This window comes from Dermacentor silvarum, chromosome 7 (genome assembly GCF_013339745.2).
Source record: "Dermacentor silvarum isolate Dsil-2018 chromosome 7, BIME_Dsil_1.4, whole genome shotgun sequence".
Taxonomy (NCBI): Eukaryota; Metazoa; Arthropoda; class Arachnida; order Ixodida; family Ixodidae; genus Dermacentor; species Dermacentor silvarum.
The window spans coordinates 164746152-164766523 of record NC_051160.1 but is presented as its reverse complement, the minus strand read 5'-3'; the positions used below and the strand labels follow the sequence as shown (position 1 = coordinate 164766523).

The following is a 20372-nucleotide window of genomic DNA, read 5'->3' as shown; positions in this document are numbered from 1 at the left end:
ATCGCGCGGTACAGCCGCCCACACAGAGAGGACCCACCCGCACACAGTAGCCAGGGAGGCCAAATTTCCTCGCGCTGAAACCGCCACTGCCGCACCACACGTTCACTGACTCCAAACTTGCGTTCCGCTGCGCAGTTGTTAGTTTCCTCGGCATGGAGGATAGCAGCCCATTTGAACGCTGCTGTGGACGAGCGCCGAAAGTTCTTGGCACTCATGACTGGCACGGTGATTCAGCACAACAGCAGAAGTGACAGATGCGTGCGGCCGTCAAAAACAATCGTATCTCAAAGAAAAGCTCTTCCGCCAACTTCCAATACCCCCAAATGGCGCCTCTTCCATGATCGATGCTCCCACAAGAGCCGTGCGCTTGTGGTGCGCGCAATCAAAATGCATGCAATATGGTAAATTAATACGCTACGCTTCTACCGTAACCATGGGAACGTAAGTGCAAAGTTGTAACCACGCTATAGCGCCCCTGATTTCTCGTTTCTCTTGCCACTACTAGCGGTACACGGTTCGGTTTCGATTCTAAGTCGACCCCCCAACATTGGATTGTCAAGTTTGAAAACATGGGTCGACTTACAATCGTGTAAATATGGTATATAGTGCGATCGTAGTGCCACTGATGTTTTCGGCTTTAGCGGAACTCGCTCTTCCATATTTTAGTACGCTATATCTACAAAGCACGCTTCTACTAGGCGCTTCGTGTGGGTTTATTCTGTGTTTCGTCGCGGTGTCGAAGTGCGCTGCCATATTCCATAATTCCACGAAAATTCAGAATGGCCTGCTCCATACTGCTTCAAAATTAAATTTCATCTGCTCCAAATTGCTCCAAAATGCAATTTTACTTGCTCCTAAAATTGCTCCAAAATGACTTTAGGCAGTTCCACCCCTGATTTATGAATGTTGAATATTCGATTCGTTATTCGAAAGTTTTGAATATTCGCGAACCCCTAGTAAATTGGGTTTGCTTGTTCATGTTATGGTATTGGTCATCTCCTTGTCATAGTGACCACCTTGGATTGTCTTTGTTGCTGTTACAATATAGACCACTTATAACGTAACCGTTTAAGTGCAGAACTGGCTACAACACGGCCTTTTCCAGCTCCCGTTTACCCTTCCATAGAACTCCATGTATACGCATACTGCTTACAGAGCAGCCGTGTGAGACGAAATACCGGTTATAATGCGGCTTGCATGGGAAAATCTCTCTAACAAGGGCGGCAGCGAGCACGCTGCTGAACAAGGTGCGTGCTCCCAACAGGCGGTATGCATTATTCAATGCAACCACACTCTCGTTAATTCGGACTTATTTGGCCGCACATCGGTTCATTCGGACTACTTTCAGAGCTCGGTGAGCGAGGAGCGCCGCCAATGTGCGACGCAAAAGAGCAAGAATGGCGCTATCGTCCAACCGAAACGAAGTGGTAGAGTCCGCATCGCCACAGCCATCAGTTGAAATCGTACGTGAATGACAGCAACGCCGGAACGCTTCGAGCCTATTTGTGTCTTTAAAGCCTGTATTCTTGTGTTTACTGCTGCGCATAACACCGCGTTGGCCGCGGGCTTTCGTAACTGCATAGTCATCCACGATCGCGTCTATAGCGGCCGCGGTTTTCTCCGCAGCGGTTGCAGCGAACAGTAGTTTCGTTTTTACTCGATACGCGCGTCGGCCATGTGCCTAAAAAAACTGCGCAGTCGCCATCGATGATCGCATAGATCGCGACTGCGGTTTTGACTGCAGTTGCTGCAGCGAATGGTAGTTAATTCGTCCAGACTTGGTGCGTACGTTGGGCGCGTGCCTTCAGCACCGCAAAGTCGCCGTTCATAATCGTGTCGATAGCGGTCACGATTTTTTCCGCAGTGGTTGCGGCAAACAGTTGTTTCGTTTTGACTCTGTGCAAAGCTGCCGAACTTGAAGAGCACCGGCTACATCGCGATTTTGTTTTCGCCAGCTCACTGGTGAAAACGTAATCGCGATGTGCGCATGATAGTACAAAGCGCGTCTACATGCTTGGTCTACATGTTTTGCATACGTGCAGGCCTTAAAAATTGTTGTTTTGCTGATAGTGCGGTACCACTTACAGTGCAGATATTTGAGACTTCGGCGACTTGCTTTATAAGCAGTCTATACTGTATTTTTTTTTCTCTCAGTTCTTGTCAAGGCTCATCTGAGGAACTTATTAGGTGTAGCAGCTAGGATTAAATTGATGTTGTGCATGTTTGTTGCAGGCAAAGTGTGTGGCAGACTTGCAGCTAGCCTGCTTCTTCACGAATGGCGCCATCCTGGTGTTCCCCTATGGCCCCTATGGAACGCTTTTGGTGAGTGGTTGGGTGGTCACACCTTTTTGCCCACGAGGATCTTGCAGAACAGCCAGGAGGGAGATAAGGGCTAAGTAACAAATAGGCTACTGGACAAGCGCTGCACGCGCAGCTTGGGAACTTTGTTCTTCCCGTGTTTACCCCTTGGTGAAACATTGGCTGCGGCAACATTCCTTGTTGAACCACTGTTCGTTACTTCGAACCTCCATCGTCCCCTGAACTTTGCTTCGAATCCTGAAATAATGTTGGCTCACATATCGCATAACAAGTAGATGAAAGAACAAACAGATTGTGTCCTTGAAACTTGCATTGAGTGAGTGCAGACCTGTCTCTTCTTTCCTCCAACTTCAGCAGCACTTTGCTGGTACATTTCACCTTTGAAATAACTGTTGCCTGTAGTACCATTACTTTGTATGTTTTCAAGGGACACTAAAGGAAAAAATAAGTCGATTTGCAATAGTTAATCTTTGTACAATCGACAACTTCTATTATTTCGACCCTGATGCGACCGATGAAATTCGTCAAGTTATCTGCTGGGTCAAATTAAACAAGACGCAGAAAAAAGAGCGCTCGTGTTGTGTGTATCTGTCTTTGCTCCTCTTGCTGTTCTCGAAAAACTCCGCTGGTTCATTTGGCAGAATTTGCCCATTTTTAACATCTCTGTATCAAACTTTAACATGCACTCAATTTTTTAGCGACAAAAACATACTAGTATGCCTTTGATTCTGGCATTTAAAAAGAAAGTGATTACTCTCACAGAATAGAAATTTATTTACTTGATGTCCAACGGGATCACCCTCAGACAGCGGTTTATTGCTGTCTGAAGAACCGCAACGTGCTGTCCTCCATATGGTCCATAGAGTATTTGATATTCTGAATTTATGTAACGACTTCACAGCAATCGTCCTCCATATGGTGCATAGAGTATTTGATATTCTGAATTTATGTAACGACTTCACAGCAATCTCAAACGGGATGGGGCCCACGACTAGACTAGCCTCTCCGTTAGGTCGTCCTGCGAAGCATGCAATTCTTTGGAACGCCAAGAACACGTGACATGACATGTTGCTGTGCGCTTAATATGTAACATAACTTATTGTTTAAAGGGCCCCTAACCACCCAGAGGTCGAAATTTAGTTGTGGTGTTGCAGTTGTGCACGAGTCTACAACGAACACGTAGCCGCGAGAATTTTTCGAAATGGTGCCGTAATAGCGGAGTTACACGCATTTGATGATAGAAAAACGGCTCTCGCTCGTTTCGCTCTTTCCTTCGCTACTCTCCTTGCCGAGTGCTTCTCCAAATGTCATGTGACATACGTCATCGCCAACGCGCTTCTCAAAACACTGCCCACTTCCGGTTAAGGCATGTTCACACTAGTGGCAAATATACCGATGGCGAACCAGCCTCCAGTGCCCTAGAACGTCTGCCGCCCGAGAGGTCTACAAAGTAGACAGCAGTTCGGTCGGCACACCGCCCGCAGCACGATCAACGGGCCAATCGACGACTGCGAAGCTGCACGCCTCCGCCGCCAGCTACGAAAACATCGGCTGCAGCTTCTGTTCCAAGCAAAATAATTTTCCCTAGATAAAGTGGTGCGTAAATTGTCCATTTTATGAAGAACGATATCCACTGTCAAACGTTAAACATGAACGAGACGATACTTGTTGAGCTCAGCTGCTGTGCACGGCTACCGACGGGAGACGACCGGCTCTGCTGTGCTCGCATTGCAGCCACCGGCGCCGCTAATATAAGTGTGTTTTCTTCTTCGTGTAAAATTATTGCGAAGAGCGATAACAACGGTAAGAAAATATTGCGGCTTGTGAGTGTCGGTAATTCATTCTGAAGTGCCATCAGTTTTAGCTTTGAAGTGAGCTGGAAGAGGCCTAGCGACGATATTGGCGCCGTCAAGCGATTGGCAGCGCAACAAACTGCCGCACAAATGGGTCCCAGTCTCATCCTCTCTACAGCAAGGAAATCTCGCCGTTTGCGAGGAAAACTGCCATTGAAAGGCGGCAAATGGCATGCGGCGAGTTACCGTGCCGGTAACAGGGACGTGGACTCGGCGCTTCTCGGCTACCCACTGTTAAACCGCTGTTGCTGTGGTAACGGCCCGTGTTCAAGGGAAGCGTGCCGCTATAGACCCTGCGTTGCGCACTTGTCTAGAAAGGCCAACACTGTTGCACTCTGTTCGCGCAGCTAATCAGACCGCTAAGCACGACTGTGTTGGAACGCGAGCGATATGGCACTTGCGTTGAGGGCTGTAATTAACGAATCGCAAGTGCGCACAAGCGAGCAACATGACGAGGCAGAGCACAGAGCGCGCGAACCTGCTAGCAGACTAACCGGAAGTCGTAGGTTCTTGCTCGACCAATCGGCATCGTCACCGATGCTGACATCACCAGATTCACCCTGCTGACATCGTGACGACTCCTGGGGATACCGGAAAGGCCAGGAGAGGAGGACGGCATTGTTTTTTTTTTATTTTGTGGCGTGCCCGCGGCGCCTAGCACTGCGGCATTTGGCATCGTTGATCGTGATGGCATTCTGAACTCTATGCACGTGTTTACTTGTTCAAAAAATATCTGAGGTGGTTTAGGGGCCCTTAAAATGTGCTTCCATTATAAGACTGAAAGTGTGCATCGTCGACATCGTGCTATCAAAGAACTTGTCTGTTGCCACAATTTACTTTCTTCATTGTCGCCATCTTGTGATGGCAACGAGAATGTCGTGGGCTGGGCTGGCTCAAACAGTAGACATTTGTGAAGGCTGCAAATGCGGTTTTGGTTTCGTATTGGCTTGCACTGCGTAGGCAATTTGAAGGATAATTTTCTTGAGAAACCGCCATCCCTGTGAACTTTATTCCTTGGGAGGAAAATGTGCATTAAGGTCAGGTAAATACTGTAATAATTCATTGTGAGCTATCATTCTCCTTAAAGCCTTCCTGGGGCAGGCCTAAAAGGCTTTTTCGATGGGAGATTGACATATGTTCGTTGAATACACTGTCCCTCAAGCTCCGCCAAGACAGACGCTCTCGCTATTGGAGTCACGTTCATTATTGGGGTCACATGTTTGCCTGCAACCCAACTTGAATTATCTGGTGCAGGCCAATTTCAGGATTGAAAAGTTTGGGCCCACGGGAATGTCTTGTCAGTTGGGATAAAATTACTTGGGAAATTGAAATAACTGGATTCGTAATAACAGAAGTCTATTGGACCAAAGAAGCCACTCTTACTGCAAGAGGAAGTTTTGTAAGCCAAAAAAGATGCGAGAACGAATTTGCCATTTAGCTCCCACATTAACTCCCCATGATGTGATGGATTCTGACAGTGCCTGCTTGAGCCTAGTTAATTTTTATCGGTTAAAATGGCCTACATTGTCTCCTGAAGAGCCTCATTGAAATTAGTCTCGTTTCAAGAACAGCCTAAACACGAGAAATCAATCTGAAGTCTGTGACGTCACTCTGACATACGAGTACTTGGGTTACAGCGCAAAGTTCTAAAACTAAGTTTGATGGTTGTTTTCTATTTCAATAATAAACATGTAACAGCGAAATTATTGAATAGTTACGAAATACGTAATACTCTGTCTGAACTGATTTAGCGTTTCTCTTTAGTGTCCCTTGAATAACAAATTCTTGTACATTTTTTGTTACATAATTTAGCAAAAATGTAACACTAACCGCTTTCATAATACAGTGAACCCACTTACTACAATGCTGGTTTTAACAATATCGTATTTATTCGATTCTAATGCGCCTTCGATTCTAACGTGCACCCGCTTTCTGCGCATCTCATACTTTCATACAGAAATACAACTTTCTCTCATTTGGACAAGCAAAGATTTACTCCCAATGCACTAAAGTTGCAATGAGAAAAAAAAAAAAAGTTGCCGGAAAGGCAAAGTATTGATTGTGATAGCAAATTAGTAGACAGCTATACGAAGTAAGGATAGTAGTTTATCGGCCATATAAACTTTGAAACATTCGCTTACTAAATTAACAAGCATGGTTAACGGGCGCACAGGCAAACATGAGCACACATCGCTCGATGACCGTGGAAGCTCAATGCTCGAGTGACGAAGTGCAACAGCAGCGGCGAGCGAATTGACGTTTGTGCTAGCACGCCTCTCGCTTCAATGCAAACTATAATTGGCGTAAACACGGCGCGCGGCAGACACTCTCCCTGCTGCAGGTCGCTTTCAAGATAGGGCCATGGCAATCGTATTGCCGAAGTGGATCGTCGCAGAATATGTTTTGCTTCGGTCCACTGAAACTTCCGCGTTGCTTTGCTGGCAAAAATACTCTCCTTCTGATTCTCCGAACACCTGTGACGCGGCCCTATTTCCGTCCGTCTCAGCACACATGACCACCTTCCTTCTAAATGCGGCATCATGATGAACTCGGCACTTCGTGCTGATAGAGCAAACGCAAAAAACAGAAAGACAGACGGTAGACTAAGCACACGTGTCGATAGTTCCACATGGGAGCTATGGCAGCTACGCTCGAAGTGTGTTCGAGGCAGTCATTTTGAAATGCCGATGGTGATATGGTAACACAAATTTAGGCTTATACTCGATTCTAACGTGCGCGCAATTTTTGGACCCGTTTATTGGAAAAAATATGCGTGTCAGATTCGAGTTAATACGGTATATCGGATAGTCAAACCTCGATATAACAAACTTCGATGTAGCAAAATGCACAATGTAACAAACTACTTTGCAATTTTAGTTCCATTGAAAGCCGTGTGTTCTTTTTTTGCAATTTAAGAAAGTAATTTTGTGACACGGTTTCGATTTAATGAAATTTTCAGCCGTTTCAGGCATGTTCTTGGAGCCTGTATTACTGGTAAATCAAGCAAAACGCTATGCAAAGGTCGGCCGAGGAAAACATTATTCACAAGCGTCCTTCCACATGAAAAGTTTGAGTGTCAAAAATGCCATCAAAGCATGCGCGCCGGGACGCAGTATGCAGCAAGCTCCGCTGCGCCATTTGTCGCATTGGTAAACAACTTGCAGAGGTGCGGGGCATGCACCTCTGCAAGATATCTTAAGCGTAAGGGGTGTGGGAAGGGAGTGATCGCGCGGTAGCATGATCAAGCATGGGAGGTGCAGGAGATGCATGCATATCTGCCCTGCCCCCCAAGAGCACGCATCCCCTCCTCCTCTACCCTTGTTGTGGCTGCGCAGGGCTGTCCACACAACGGCCGCGCTCCGTATCTTGGAGGTAATCTATGGCAAGTGCAAAGGTAACGCCGAGATGGCTGGTAACTTGATGTGCATTGTGTTCCCGCACTTCTAGCGTTGGTGGTCTCATAATCTCAAGTTTACGATACATGGTGTGAAGCCTTTGGTCTCTGTGACAGCAAGTGTTCGTGGTCATCGAGTGCGATATGTTCACGTGTGGTGCGTGACATTGATAAAACTACAAACCTAACTTGGCGTAGTTGTTTCTTTGCTATCGAAACTCATATTTTCTTTTTTTTTATGGGTGATTATCTCTACCTTCTTACACTTTCGATGATGATGATGATGATTTATTGGCATCCCCTTTGAAACGGGGTGGCGGCAAATAGTCACCTAGCCTGCTTGATTTAATCAGGTATACTACACATGTTCTTTATCTCGCATTTTTGTATACCTTTTTCAAAAGTTTAGCTTCTACCGCTGCCTATGATTTTAAGAGATCAGGTCGTATCCATCTTTTCCCTGCTTTTTTTCCACCAGTACTCTAATCGTCTCTTGCTGATCTCTACGGCTGATCTGTTTATGTTTCCTTCCACTTTAAACCCAAGCGCTTCTGGGAGTTGCACGTTACCTACGGTTCTCGCTGGGTGGATCCCGTCGCATTCCATTAGGATGTGCTGAGTGGTCTCTGGATCTTTACTGCAGCATACACATGTCTCATCTAGTTCCGAATATTTGTTCCGATATGTTTTCGTCCTTAGGCAACCGGCTCGAGCCTCAAATAGCAAGGCACTGCCCTTTGTGTTATCGTACAGATTTTCCCTTCTAATTTCTTTCTTCTCATTCTTGTAAATCTCCATTGTCCTTTTCGTTTCCATTCTTTGCATCCAATTCACGGTCTCTATTTCTCTCACTTTCTTTCTGATGACCCCTGGTTGTCTATTTACAGTTTCGATTATCCTGTACTTGGTTGCCAACTTCCTTGACCTCTTCCTCCATTCTGTGTCCACGCTTTTCATGTAGAGATACTTGTGCACTTTAGCCGCCCATTTATTTTCATCCATGTTCCTGAGCCTTTCTTCAAAACTAATTTTGCTTTGTGCTTCTCTGACTTCAAAAGAGGCCCAACCCATGTCTCCATGCACTGCCTCATTTGTCGTATTACCGTGTGCTCCCAAAGCCAACCGGCCTACTGATCTTTGGTTAACTTCTAAACCCGCCAATATATCCGATTTTAAGCATATAATGGCATTTGCGAATGTTAGCGCTGGCACCATTACTCCTTTCCAGATTCCACGCACCACCTCATACTTATTGTGGCCCCACAGTGCTCTGTGTTTCATTAATGCTGCATTCCGCTTCCCCTTTATTTTCAGATTATCTTGGTGGTTGCTTGAGTAATTCTTTCCTTCGTTTATGTGTACGCCGAGGTACTTATATTGCTTCACTATGGGTATTACTTGCGCGTGTCGAAGTAATACCCGTTTTTAATTTGTGGGCGCCATCTATTGACGGCAGCGGGTACTAAGGGCTGTCAGCCATGGTATCCAAGATATCCAGCGCCACACAGCGCTACAGTTGCAAATATCGGACGCTGTGAGCCACGCCGATGCCTTGCACTCGGCGCGATCTCCACTGCACGGGCTGGTGCTCATAACTGCGCAATTATGGCTCGACCTCCTTGCGATTTCTTTATAAGTACTTACTGATAAGATACTATCCACCAGGAATGTCCTCGGAATTTATGAAATTATTACTACTGAAATGTCAAATTAGCGAAATTCGCAGTTTAAGAAGTTTTTCGTTGCAAGTGCAATTTCGTTACATTGATGTTTTACTGTATAACATTGAGGAGCCGTGGCAACGTGAACTTTGTGTGTTCTGTGGTAAAATAAACCACTTACAACATTGCTCTGATGCTACGTTATTGGTGTAACAATTAAACCTGACTACTGGGTGTCCGTACCAGAAGCAGACAAATGTAAAATCTTGGAAAAAGGAAATAATAATAAATGCGAGCTCCTGCAGCCACCTGCATGTTGCACATGTCGTGCTCCTCTCTCCATCTCCCTTTCATTCCTCCGAAACATGAGTCAACTGGCAACAGCGCAGACAGGCATCAGCTGGGGATGGCAGTGAAGACTTGCGGCGTGCACATAGGCTCACGTTTTTTCTTTTGCAGAATTTCTTGTTCCTTTTCGTACTGTCTTATGTTATAAGTGGGTTCAAATGTACAGACTGAGCTACTCTGACAAATTGAACAGTTCACTAGAAGCTTTTTCAGGGTGTCCTGGCATTCCAGGAAAGGTGTCAGTCTGAAGCCCCCTCCCCCCCCCCCCTCCCCCTCTGTATCCTGGCATTCTCATGCATACAACAGCACCACTGCGTCACTTTTATGTGTATGCAATTGTGAGAAGCTGTGGCTTGTGTGCTGTGTGCTGGCAGGATCTGGTGGGCCGGTACCAGAAACAAGGCCGCGGCTGCATCCCCGAGTGCCTGGTGCTCTACTTCGCCCTTGAGTTGATCACCGCCATGCAACAGGTGCACTTGTGTGGCATCATTCACGCTGACGTGAAGCCTGACAACGTTGTCATCATTGACCTGTGAGCACCTCCTTTATTGCCTTGTGGTTCCATACCTGCTAACCTTTACAATTTTATTGTGAAATGCCTCACTTTTAGAGCTTATCATTATCATAATGGCACCAATATTGCAATTTTTCCATTGTGCCAACTTTAGTGCAAAAGATGCATCAAAGCAAATCCATTTACTGATCAATTTTTCATAGCCCGATTCAACTGCAATGTCAACTTATACAGAGGCAAAAATTTTGCAACATATAGACAGACATTGAGGAACCTAACCCGTTAGGTTCCTCAATTGAGGGTCTCTATTAAAGAAATAAATTGAGGGTCTCTAAAGAGGAAAATAGCTTGACATATGTTAGTAAATTACCCTTGTGCAATACCAAAACAGACACTCCCCATGTTTTCCATGCAGCCCATGCAAGGCAGGCTTCCTCGACCGGTTCACTGAGCAGGGGGCCAGCTGCCTGCAGTTGATTGACTTTGGACGTGCCATCGACATGAGCCAGATGCCACCTGGTACAACATTCACCAACGTGGTGACAACAGATGGCTTCGTCTGCACCGAGATGCGCGACAGTCGCCCATGGACCTTCCAGGTGTGCAAACAGCTTGCTATGTGGGCATGAATGCTGCATGAGATTGAGCTGGTGCAGTGCACTTTTTGGACTGCACAACACATTAGCAGAGAAAATTGCAGTTGAAGAGTGCTTCTTATAAATCAATGGGACTCGCTGAGTGCAACTGAAACCCCAACCATATTCTACATAGCTGTGGGTCTGAAGTGTAAGCTTTGACAGAATTGTGAACATGCAGCCTTTTTATTTTGCTTCGACAAGGACATCTTGGTAATACAAAAACCAGCCTAATGCATTGTTTGGACAAAGTGTCACAAGATGCCGCCTCCAGCGTTGATGCTGCAGCTCATGTATTCGGTAACCCAGTGTTCCGTGAAGGTGAATGTTCGCAGACAAGCTAAAGCTCTGTATTGTTTGCCTCTGCGAGACAGTTGCCTTATTTGGACTTTAATAAAATGTGGGTGTAATTCATGTCATCACAATGTGAAAAATGCATTCGTCATCCTAAAAATTGCGTAATCGCTGATCAGAAATGCATATACTGTATTTACTCGATTCTAACGCGCCCTCGATTGTAGCGCGCACCCGTTTTCCGTGACTACAAAAAAAAAAAGCCCTTTACAGTACCGCGCACCTCATGCTTTTAAACAGAAATCCAACTTTCATTTGTAAAAACAGATTTCCTCCCGATGCACCGAAGTTGCGATAAATAAGAAAAGTCGCAGTTTCGCCCGAAAGGCAAACCATCGATTGCGATAGCAAATGCGTAGACAGCTGCACGAAGTAAGGATAATAGTTTTATCGGCTGTATAAGCTTGCAAACATTTGCTAACTATGTAAATTAACAAGCATGGTGTCGGCGCGCACAGGCAAACATGAACACATCACATTCGATGACCGCGGACACTCGCTGTCAGAACGCTGGCGTGAGGAAGCGCGGCAGCAGTAGCGAGCGATGTGATTTACATGCCGTGTATCGCTTCCAACGCAAGCTGAGCGGCGAGAACGGAGCACGCACAACGGTATAAGCCGCTGTCACACAGACTCAACCCCCGGCGCAGATCATTTTCAAGATGCGCGTGGCTGTACAATGAGCAGTTGCTGTGTCGCCCCCTGCGCCATGTGCGCGACAAAATACAGCGAGTTTCCTTCCTGCTTCCCTCCCTCGAACACAGGAGATTTGGGGCGTGATTGTCGGTGCCGAAGGGAAAGATGCACCTGGAATGTCCATATAAAAGTATTGAGACATAGTGTACGATTCGGCGTCCGGTGGGTACAATTGTATCGGAGAACTTATCGGATGCCGAATCGTACCGTGTCTCTCCTACTTCACAGCAGCAAGTTCAGGGTGCATTCAAAATGCAAGAAAAAGAAAAAACACACTTCTTGATTGTAAAAGGGGGGGGGGGGGGTGTTCGTTATGCGAGTAAATACGATATATCATCCTTTAGTGCATTTCTTGTGTTCATAGTATACTTCATTTTATGCACTTTACAGCAACTGTTTAGGCCCCTTTACAGCCACATCGCATCTATTTCTCGTAATTTATCACTACATTGCCAACTCAGTAGCACTAGCCTGGCGCTTTTTGGCCATACTTGGCCCTTGCACCACAACACAATTCATGTTTATCCAAACGTACTGTGGTCTTGCAAATGTAAGATAATGAAACAAATGTTTTTATTGATGCTGATGATTTGCCACATGATTGTGCAAAAAGTGTCGCACTTTCTTGTTAAACATGACCGCCAGGTATTGTGGCTCTGCTTCTGGTTTCAGGCCAGCAAATGCTCATTTTCTTCTCCGTGCTTCGCTGTGTAACAGACATTCATGTTCTGCTGCAGCTCTCTTCCACAGTCAATGCACGCTTTATTCACATTCTCAGCTGCTTCCGTTGCCTATGTATTTCCTTGCCTCTGGTAGTGGGTAAATTTGGGCGAAAACAGGTGTGTAGCTAAAGGGGTTCAGAACCTGTGAGGAAGCACATTGACTCCAAGTGTAAAAAAATAAGTAGGAAATGGATGTCGATGAAGAAGTTATTGGATGTCTGTGAAAATGGTCTTAAAGAAAAACCTTGCACTCGGCCGCACAACGCTTGAAACAGCGAAGCTGGGCGATCGTACCCCAGCATTTTCTGGAAGTAGACGCGATTTTTTCATCTTGTTACTCATGATGATGATATTTTTTTGCGCGTCTCGGACTTCGGCCGTCACTGCACGTTGCATTGCACAGCTTGCAACACCCACACCACGTTCCAGGAGACCTGCTCCTTGAATGTCTCTCTCTCTCTCGCTCTCATAGCGCGCAAAACCTCCTCACCTAGCAGAGCACGAGCGTACGAACGCGCCAGCTGTGCACGAAGACGACGCTCGAATGCAATCGTATGGTTCGCATAAATGCATGCTCTGCAGGCACGGTTGTATAGCCTAGTAGTTACGACGCTCGCTTTGGGACCGGGGGCACGCGGGTTCGAATCCTGGCTTGGCAAGAAAGTTCATTTTCTTTTCTTTCTTGGTAGTTTCTTGCTACGCACCACAAATTACGGCTGGCTTAAACAGCTTCGCTGTTAAAAGATGGAGCAACAATATACTGAATATACTTTTCAACAAGTGTCTCATTTACAAGTGCTCTGTTTGTGACCAACTGCCGTAACTTGTTTGTTTCAATTTCGAATAAAGGTAATATCTTCGTGCAACTGAAGAAGTGGTATGACAAAGCTGGTGCAGCTACTTAAGTGAAATTGCTACAAAAATTGTTCAGTTGTCAATGCACTACAGCCCTGATGCCTGTGTTGCATGCAGACTGACTGGTTTGGCCTTCTGGGATGTCTGCACGTGCTCTTGTTTGGAGACTACATGGAGGTCGAGAAGACGCCCAACGGCACTTGGAGCATCCGCCGCAAGTTCAAAAGGTGCATCTCCTTGCCAAGAGGGTATTTTGCAGTTCTGGTCATGGCTGGCCCAAATCCAATTATTGCAAACTCATTCTTACGTTAAAAGCAGTTCGATTCTATACTGATTATTATATTTGAAGTCATGTATAATTAGGGTTGTTCGTTTTCGGGTTTTCTATTTTTTTTTAATTCAGGGGGTAAAAATCGGGTGCTATTTTTGAAGCTGATAATTGGGGAGAAATTGGGTGTTTTGTGGAACCATGTTAAAATTCGGGTTTTTTCGGGTTAAATTTACAAATTTACTAAGTAATAAATTGCAGTACATTCGTTTTTTGTTTTTTTTTATTGGAGGCTATCACGAGCTCCTTATCGCTAACGCGCTATAACTAGGCACCTGTTTCAAGCTGGTAATCGGGGAGACATCACGGTTTTCTGGCAAATACTCCGAAGTTTGGCGTTTCTTTGGAAATTAGTAATAATGACAACAAAGAGAATTGATAGCTTCTAGGAAATTTTGTTCATGAGAAGCTGGTCATGGATGTTTTACACATCCTTGTTAACATACATTATCATCTGCATGCGCAACGTGTCGGTCTCCATTCGAGACCTGTCCGATATTTGCATGTATCTCAGCTGAAAGTTCTCTAGAGATCACAGCTTCCATTAACTAGGCATTTAAGCTAACAGGATCTAACTTCGTTGTCCCGAGGCAGGGTGGCTAGCACAGTCCTGAGGCAGGGTGGCTAGCACATGTGCACCATGAACTCCGTGCAGGCGCGAATTAGAATCAGCGCAAAACAGGGCTAATTGGAGATTGCAAGGAAAGGCCTTCCTCCTGCAGTGGACATAGAAATACTGATGATGATAATGAACCTATGTGACGAGTTCGTTATACATGACGGAACAGAGCTGCACTAGAGTGCTGAAACACCTCTTGGTGACCTCATTCTTTCAGCAGCACAAATAAGTAACGCTGCTACCTATAGCATCTAGTTCTCTGTTGTGTTATGTAATAATGCACCATACCCATTATTGTCTGAATGTGCTCACAAGCTTGCTCAACTGCATACATTTCAGTCCGCTTTTAACAGTACCACATATGACAATATATGAATTATGCAACGATGAGTTGACTTAGTATAGGGCAGGGGTTCTCAAGCATGTTGGTCCTAGGAAACCCTGCTAAGCTCCATAAAGTGCAAAGACCCCTCCCTACTCCCCCACCGTTTTCATGCATGCATTTTGTATTTGGTTCATGTTACATTTACATGCAATAAATTCAAAAGCAATGGCATTTACAAATTTATTTGCCGACATGACACATTTGTTGCAATATGCAACTGAACTCACTTTGCTTGCACCAACAAATCGATGCGAGGTTCAGTCATACTCTGGGCCAGCTGCAGTCAGCTGCCGGAGTTAGCCGATCCCTGTGCTTATTTTTCAGATAGGCTAGTGTTGACAATGCCTGTTCACGGGCATAAGTTGTTGCACATGGCAGCAGCATGTTCACTGCCTTATCGAACCAATGTGGGAATGATGCAGCAGCCTCCATCCAGAAGGCAACAACACTTTGACAGCCGAATTTCTGTTTAAGGGCAGTGTTAGCCCGGAGGTCTAAGAACTTGTTTTCCATTTCAAGTTTCACTGCTCAGCGAGCCTGCACAGAAAGGAGAGACAATCCATTCTACATTTTGAATATTGTAAAAGTAGTATTGGAAACGAAACATTTCTGTTTGCCACTAACGGCAAAATACTCGCTCGATGTGGCATGAAATTTGCCCTAACTGCCTAATGCGGTGCCAACTCGTGCTAGCATTTCATCGAACAAACTTTGTTGTGCTGCTGCGTGTATTTCTTTTTCGCCTATCAACTTTATGCGAGCGCGCTCGCTAGCGGCACCTATCTACAAACGGGAGAAATGTGCATGGGAGTAATATAAGGCCTCCGAGATTCAAGTGCAATAGCTTAAGGGGGAAGGAAGGGATAAGAAATAATTTTGTTTGTGGAAAGCCTGGCACACTAGCGAACTGGCAATACACAGCGAGGGAAGAAACACAGGGACGAATAGCAGACACGGACAAGCGCTGACTTCCAAATGATTATTTTATTAACGGACATGCTTTATATATGCATGTCCAGGTACAGATACAAAGAAAAGTATTTTCACTGACAAGGAAAAAAAAACTATGGATACTAAGTGACCCTAAGCGAGACATGACTGAGGACTCTGGTGTTCAAGAGAGGGCGGCGACCGAAAGAGAAGTCGCGCCGTGGACCCGACCAGTCAGCTGGGCGAGGTGGTCGAGGGTCAAGTCCTCGACAGCAGCCAAGACAAGGCGGGTGGACTGCGGCAAACGCAGCAGGAAGAGCTCCCTAAACAGTGCACCGTTAGTCGACGTTGCTTGTGCCCGGGAGCTGCCGCATGCCGTTGAACAGCTGGTAGGGGTGGCGGCAATCTCCAAGCTCTTAAACAGGTGCTAGAGGCCTGCGCTCTCAGAAGCCGTGGTGCGATCTAGAATACTCTGCTTAAGTCACTGGTATGGGGCATCGCCCAAAGGTCCAACGATGACATCCGCCACCTCGGGAGACAGGTTGCAAAGCGGCGAAACCGACAAGTCTCCGAGGGGATGTGATGCAGATCAAAGATGGCTTTGACCTGGGCGAACCGAACATGCGGCTTCTTGTGCCTGAATGTGGGCGCTGGAAGTTAGAGAGAGAGAGACAAACAAAACTTTATTGAAAAGCCTTGTTGGGGTCAAGGGGGGCCAGGAGACTAGCCCCACCAGAGCCCCCCTTCCTCAGGTGGCCAGACATCTCGTTTTGGCGAGAGCTGCGACGTCCAGGGGGGCGTGAGGTAGTGTCACGCGGAAGGTTGCACGAGGACAGTAGGTTGCTGGGGTCGGTCATCTCTTAAGCCGGAGTCACCACTGTTGGGAACTGAGGGGTCACAGTGGAGTGTCAGAACAGAAGGACCAGCGTAGCAGGCTTCTGGATTGAAGCTGCGAGTGCCATGCTAGTGCATCGAGCACACACCGACCAACTTTATTGTCATCGTTTTTCACATCTGGCACGAGAGCGTCGACCTTAGCGTCGCCGTGTTGCAGCGTTGGTGGGCGCTACGCTACAATCTTTCAGTAAGCCCGGAAATGCGCCGCGAAAGCAGCCTCGAACAACGGACAGCCCAGTTTTAGAAGATGGCTGTGACAAAATGCAGAGTTGTGTCGCTTGAGATGAAGCTGTAAATTTTGCAAGACTCAAACTGTGAGCTCGTGCAGTAAACGATCTTGGCAATTTCGAAAACCAGAAACGCTGTGATCCTGACGGCTGGAACTTGTGGCCATGCCGATCAATGGAAAAGATGGGCTTTGTGTGCCGTGGTGAAATTCCCCATTATAGCGAAACCAACACGGTGGAAGCCGCCGATTACCGAGCTCTGGGAGCACGTCGCTACTGATGATGAAACGGGTGGTGCTTTGATGGAGGGGTTTCGGTGGGCAGATATTGCTGCCTCATTCTGCGAAGAGATCTCCGACGAGGCGACAGCAGTGGCAGTGACGACGAGATTGGCAATAGCCAGTCGTTGAACCTGACCCCGATGCTCACGCAAAGTGCGCTGTCGTTGATCATATTGTTCATTAATTTCGTGCATGCTAAAGGATTGCTGCCAGTGTTGCGCAGTAGCTAGACGCGATGCACACCACGATTGTAAACCTGAAACTGTCGCGAGAGCAACTGCAGATTTGACTATTTCAGTGTGGCTTTGACACACTGTCTACAGGTATAAATAAACATTTTGTTTTTCATAGCCTTTCTACAAAGGTATGTTCAGCAGCTTTTTTTTTTTTACGTCAGTGCAGACATAGGGTTTATCAATTATAACGATGTAATTTTTGCTTCTTTTCATAGCGTTTTAAGTGAACTGCTCTGTAATCTCGAAAGATGCATGCATGCTGAGAGGAGCAGCATGCACATCAAAAATATGCCACTGCAATACAATTTTTATGGAACTACATGTACATAGTGTAGTTTATTTAAGGGAATTTGTTTTGCACAAGTATTGCTAAGTTAGGCCTGGAATTCACTGCACCCTGGTCTTTATAACCGGGTTTGAATTTACTTACTTATGAATAATTTGTTAAATCTGCAGACTCTTCTGTCTACAGAAACAAGAGAGGCATACTGTTACTGAGTTCGGTTTAGCACAGCTTGCAGACAGTGCCACAAAACAGTAAGGATAAAGGAGCCAGTAAAGATCAACACAAAGTGTACCAGAACTGTAAGTTTTTTTCTAAGGTTCAGTTATAGTCAAACGGAAATCAGCAAAATGTCAAAATGGAAGAACTGAAGGCAGAGACTCCATGTACAGCTGAATCTTGATATAACCATTAAATCTAAACTGTTACTCACCGATATTTACGAATGGTTCAACCTCGATATAACGAAGTTGTCAAAATCTGCAATCTACTTTGTTCTATTGAAATTTGACCTTTCATACAAATAGTCGGCGACAGATTTTTCTTGCACAAGAGAGCCGCAAAAATTTTTGTATTGGGCGATCGGAAAAAGCAAATTTGAATACGTAAACGTCAGTACGTTCAATACGTTGATGCCAACTGCGGTTGAGTCTGCCAAATTTTCTTGGCCACTGTGGAATAAAGTCCCCATTTCCTGGCAAATCTTATATTTTGGCCTCTCGATTGTTAGAGTTTCTGGGTAGTTCCTGTCGAGCCTAAATTATCGGTCGGTGACTATTCAGTGTGTCCCAGCTATCACGCAGAACAATTTAAAAGAAGAGGAACGGCGTTACGCGAAGCAAACCTAGTGCGTGTTGTTTCCAGTACAGTGGAGTAGCCGCCAGTAATTTTTTCATTGTTGAGGTTTAATTAGCTAATCGTAATTCATTATCTAACTCGAGAAGTACTGCCCTAATTATCAATGTGTCAATGAGAAAATTGTACAGCAACATGAAAAACTACCGATACAGCTTTCTGTTGCTCAATACATGCCACATAAATGTGTTTTTCAGAGTGTGAAAGGAGCCCGCAAATACCCGCAGAATTACCATGCGACCGGTCGCTCGAGGCACTTTGCGTGTATTCGCGGGCTTCTTTCACGCTTGGAAAAACACTTTTATGTAGCACGTACTGAGCAACAGAAAGCTGTATTGGTAGTTTTTCATGCTGCTCTACAATTTTCTCATTGACCCTTTTATAATTAGGACAGTAATTCTTTAGTTAGATAATTAATTACAATTAGAAAATTAAATCTCAGCAACGAAAAAATTGCTGGCGGCTACTCCACTGTACTGGAAACCACACACACTAGGTTTGCTTCACGTAACACCGTTCCTCTTCTTCTGCAAAGCTTGTTGTGTTTATCATATTGTAGGAGACAAAGTGGTGTAAATGCTCCATTAATTGTGCTGCAGGGACACTGTACGGCCATGGGTCTTACTGCTTCTGAATTTACATGCATCCATTCCAACCGGAAGTGCACTGTGCTAGGACTTGCTTTAGTCAGGAGTTTTTTTTTTTTTTCTTGCATCCCATTGTCATGCACATTTGCGGTGTGTAATGCTTAATGCAGGTACTGGCAACAAGACCTGTGGAACCGCCTCTTCTCAACCCTGCTCAATGTTCCCAGCTGCTCAGAGCTGCCGGATCTTACACCATTTGCATTGGAGATCCAGAGCCTGTTGCGGAACAGGTCACGTGCTCATGACGTGGTCGTGGAAGCTCTGCGGGCGAAGAACTTTTAATTTTCATCATCTTTACCCTTTCTTAACAAGCATTAAATACTACGCACTACAGTGACTCTGTCTGCTCAATCTGACTTACAACCATTGAGAGTCGCTGTAGTGCTTAGATTTTATTCCAATGAGTGTAAATACTATTTTACATATAGTGCCAGTTTTTATCCTAGTTTGAGTCCCAAGTGTCATGAGATGCTTGAGGACATTAGAAGCACATTAGATATCATTCTGTAATTTTAAGGTCCATTATTTTTACTGCACCATAAATTTCTACTCTGAAGTGGCTTAAGCGTCACTTGCGTAGTGTAGCACGGTGCACTGTATGGATGTGCCATATAAAACGAAATGTGCCTGCAACTTACTAAAACATTTATCATCCATGCTTATCACTTCTTTGACAGGAAATGTTGTAAATGTGTACATACCGTGTGTTTAGCTGCTGCTTTGTTTTAAATAAACTTTTATAACATTTTACAGCATTTTGTGTGTAAATTTTTGCCACTGCATCGCTTCTTCTCCTTCCTATTGCTCCCTATCATGCGCTAGGTACGCACAATCGGATACAGTAGCTGGACTCGGTCTACTGCACTACTACACGTGCCAATGCATCAGTGCTAGCAATCTTTTTGCAGGATAGGCTGTGCAAGTAGTGTTTTCAAAAAGTTCTTTCAGGCATTTTTCTGGTGCCTCTTGTTCCTGAAAAAGAAAAATGCTTTTGCCAAGTGCAAATATTGGCGTGCCCCGCAAATGGCGCGAGGCACGCACAATCGAAAATAGTAGCCGCACGCAGCAGCAGCAGCTAGGTTAGCCTATAGATGCAAAACAGGAAGGAAAAAAAATACTCCCCGTCGAGGAATCGAACCCCGGTCTCCCAAGCGACAGGCGAGGAGACTGACCACTGTATAAACGAGCAGAATGGGAAAAGGGTTACAAGTAGAGCTCTATAGATAAAAGGGGGAAACATCCCTGGCATGTTAACTTTATTTGACTGCGGACATGTGTGCGATGCCATCATTTTCGCACTAAAAGATAAGCCTATAACGCAAAAAAAAAAGAC

The 20372-nt window shown here is 45.5% G+C and overlaps 1 protein-coding gene across 2 annotated transcripts in view; it reads left to right on the top strand.

Moving 5' to 3' along the window:
• LOC119458661 (mitotic checkpoint serine/threonine-protein kinase BUB1-like) overlaps positions 1-19788 on the top strand; it is a 169812-nt gene extending 150024 nt beyond the window's left edge. For both annotated transcript variants that reach the window (XM_037720526.2, XM_049671339.1), the window contains exons 22-26: positions 2233-2322; positions 9950-10107; positions 10505-10688; positions 13469-13578; positions 19150-19788. In XM_037720526.2, coding sequence (XP_037576454.1) covers positions 2233-2322; positions 9950-10107; positions 10505-10688; positions 13469-13578; positions 19150-19321 — 714 coding nt within the window. In that variant the 3' untranslated portion in view covers positions 19322-19788. The remainder of the gene's footprint in view (positions 1-2232; positions 2323-9949; positions 10108-10504; positions 10689-13468; positions 13579-19149) is intronic.
• Positions 19789-20372: the final 584 nt, after the last annotated feature.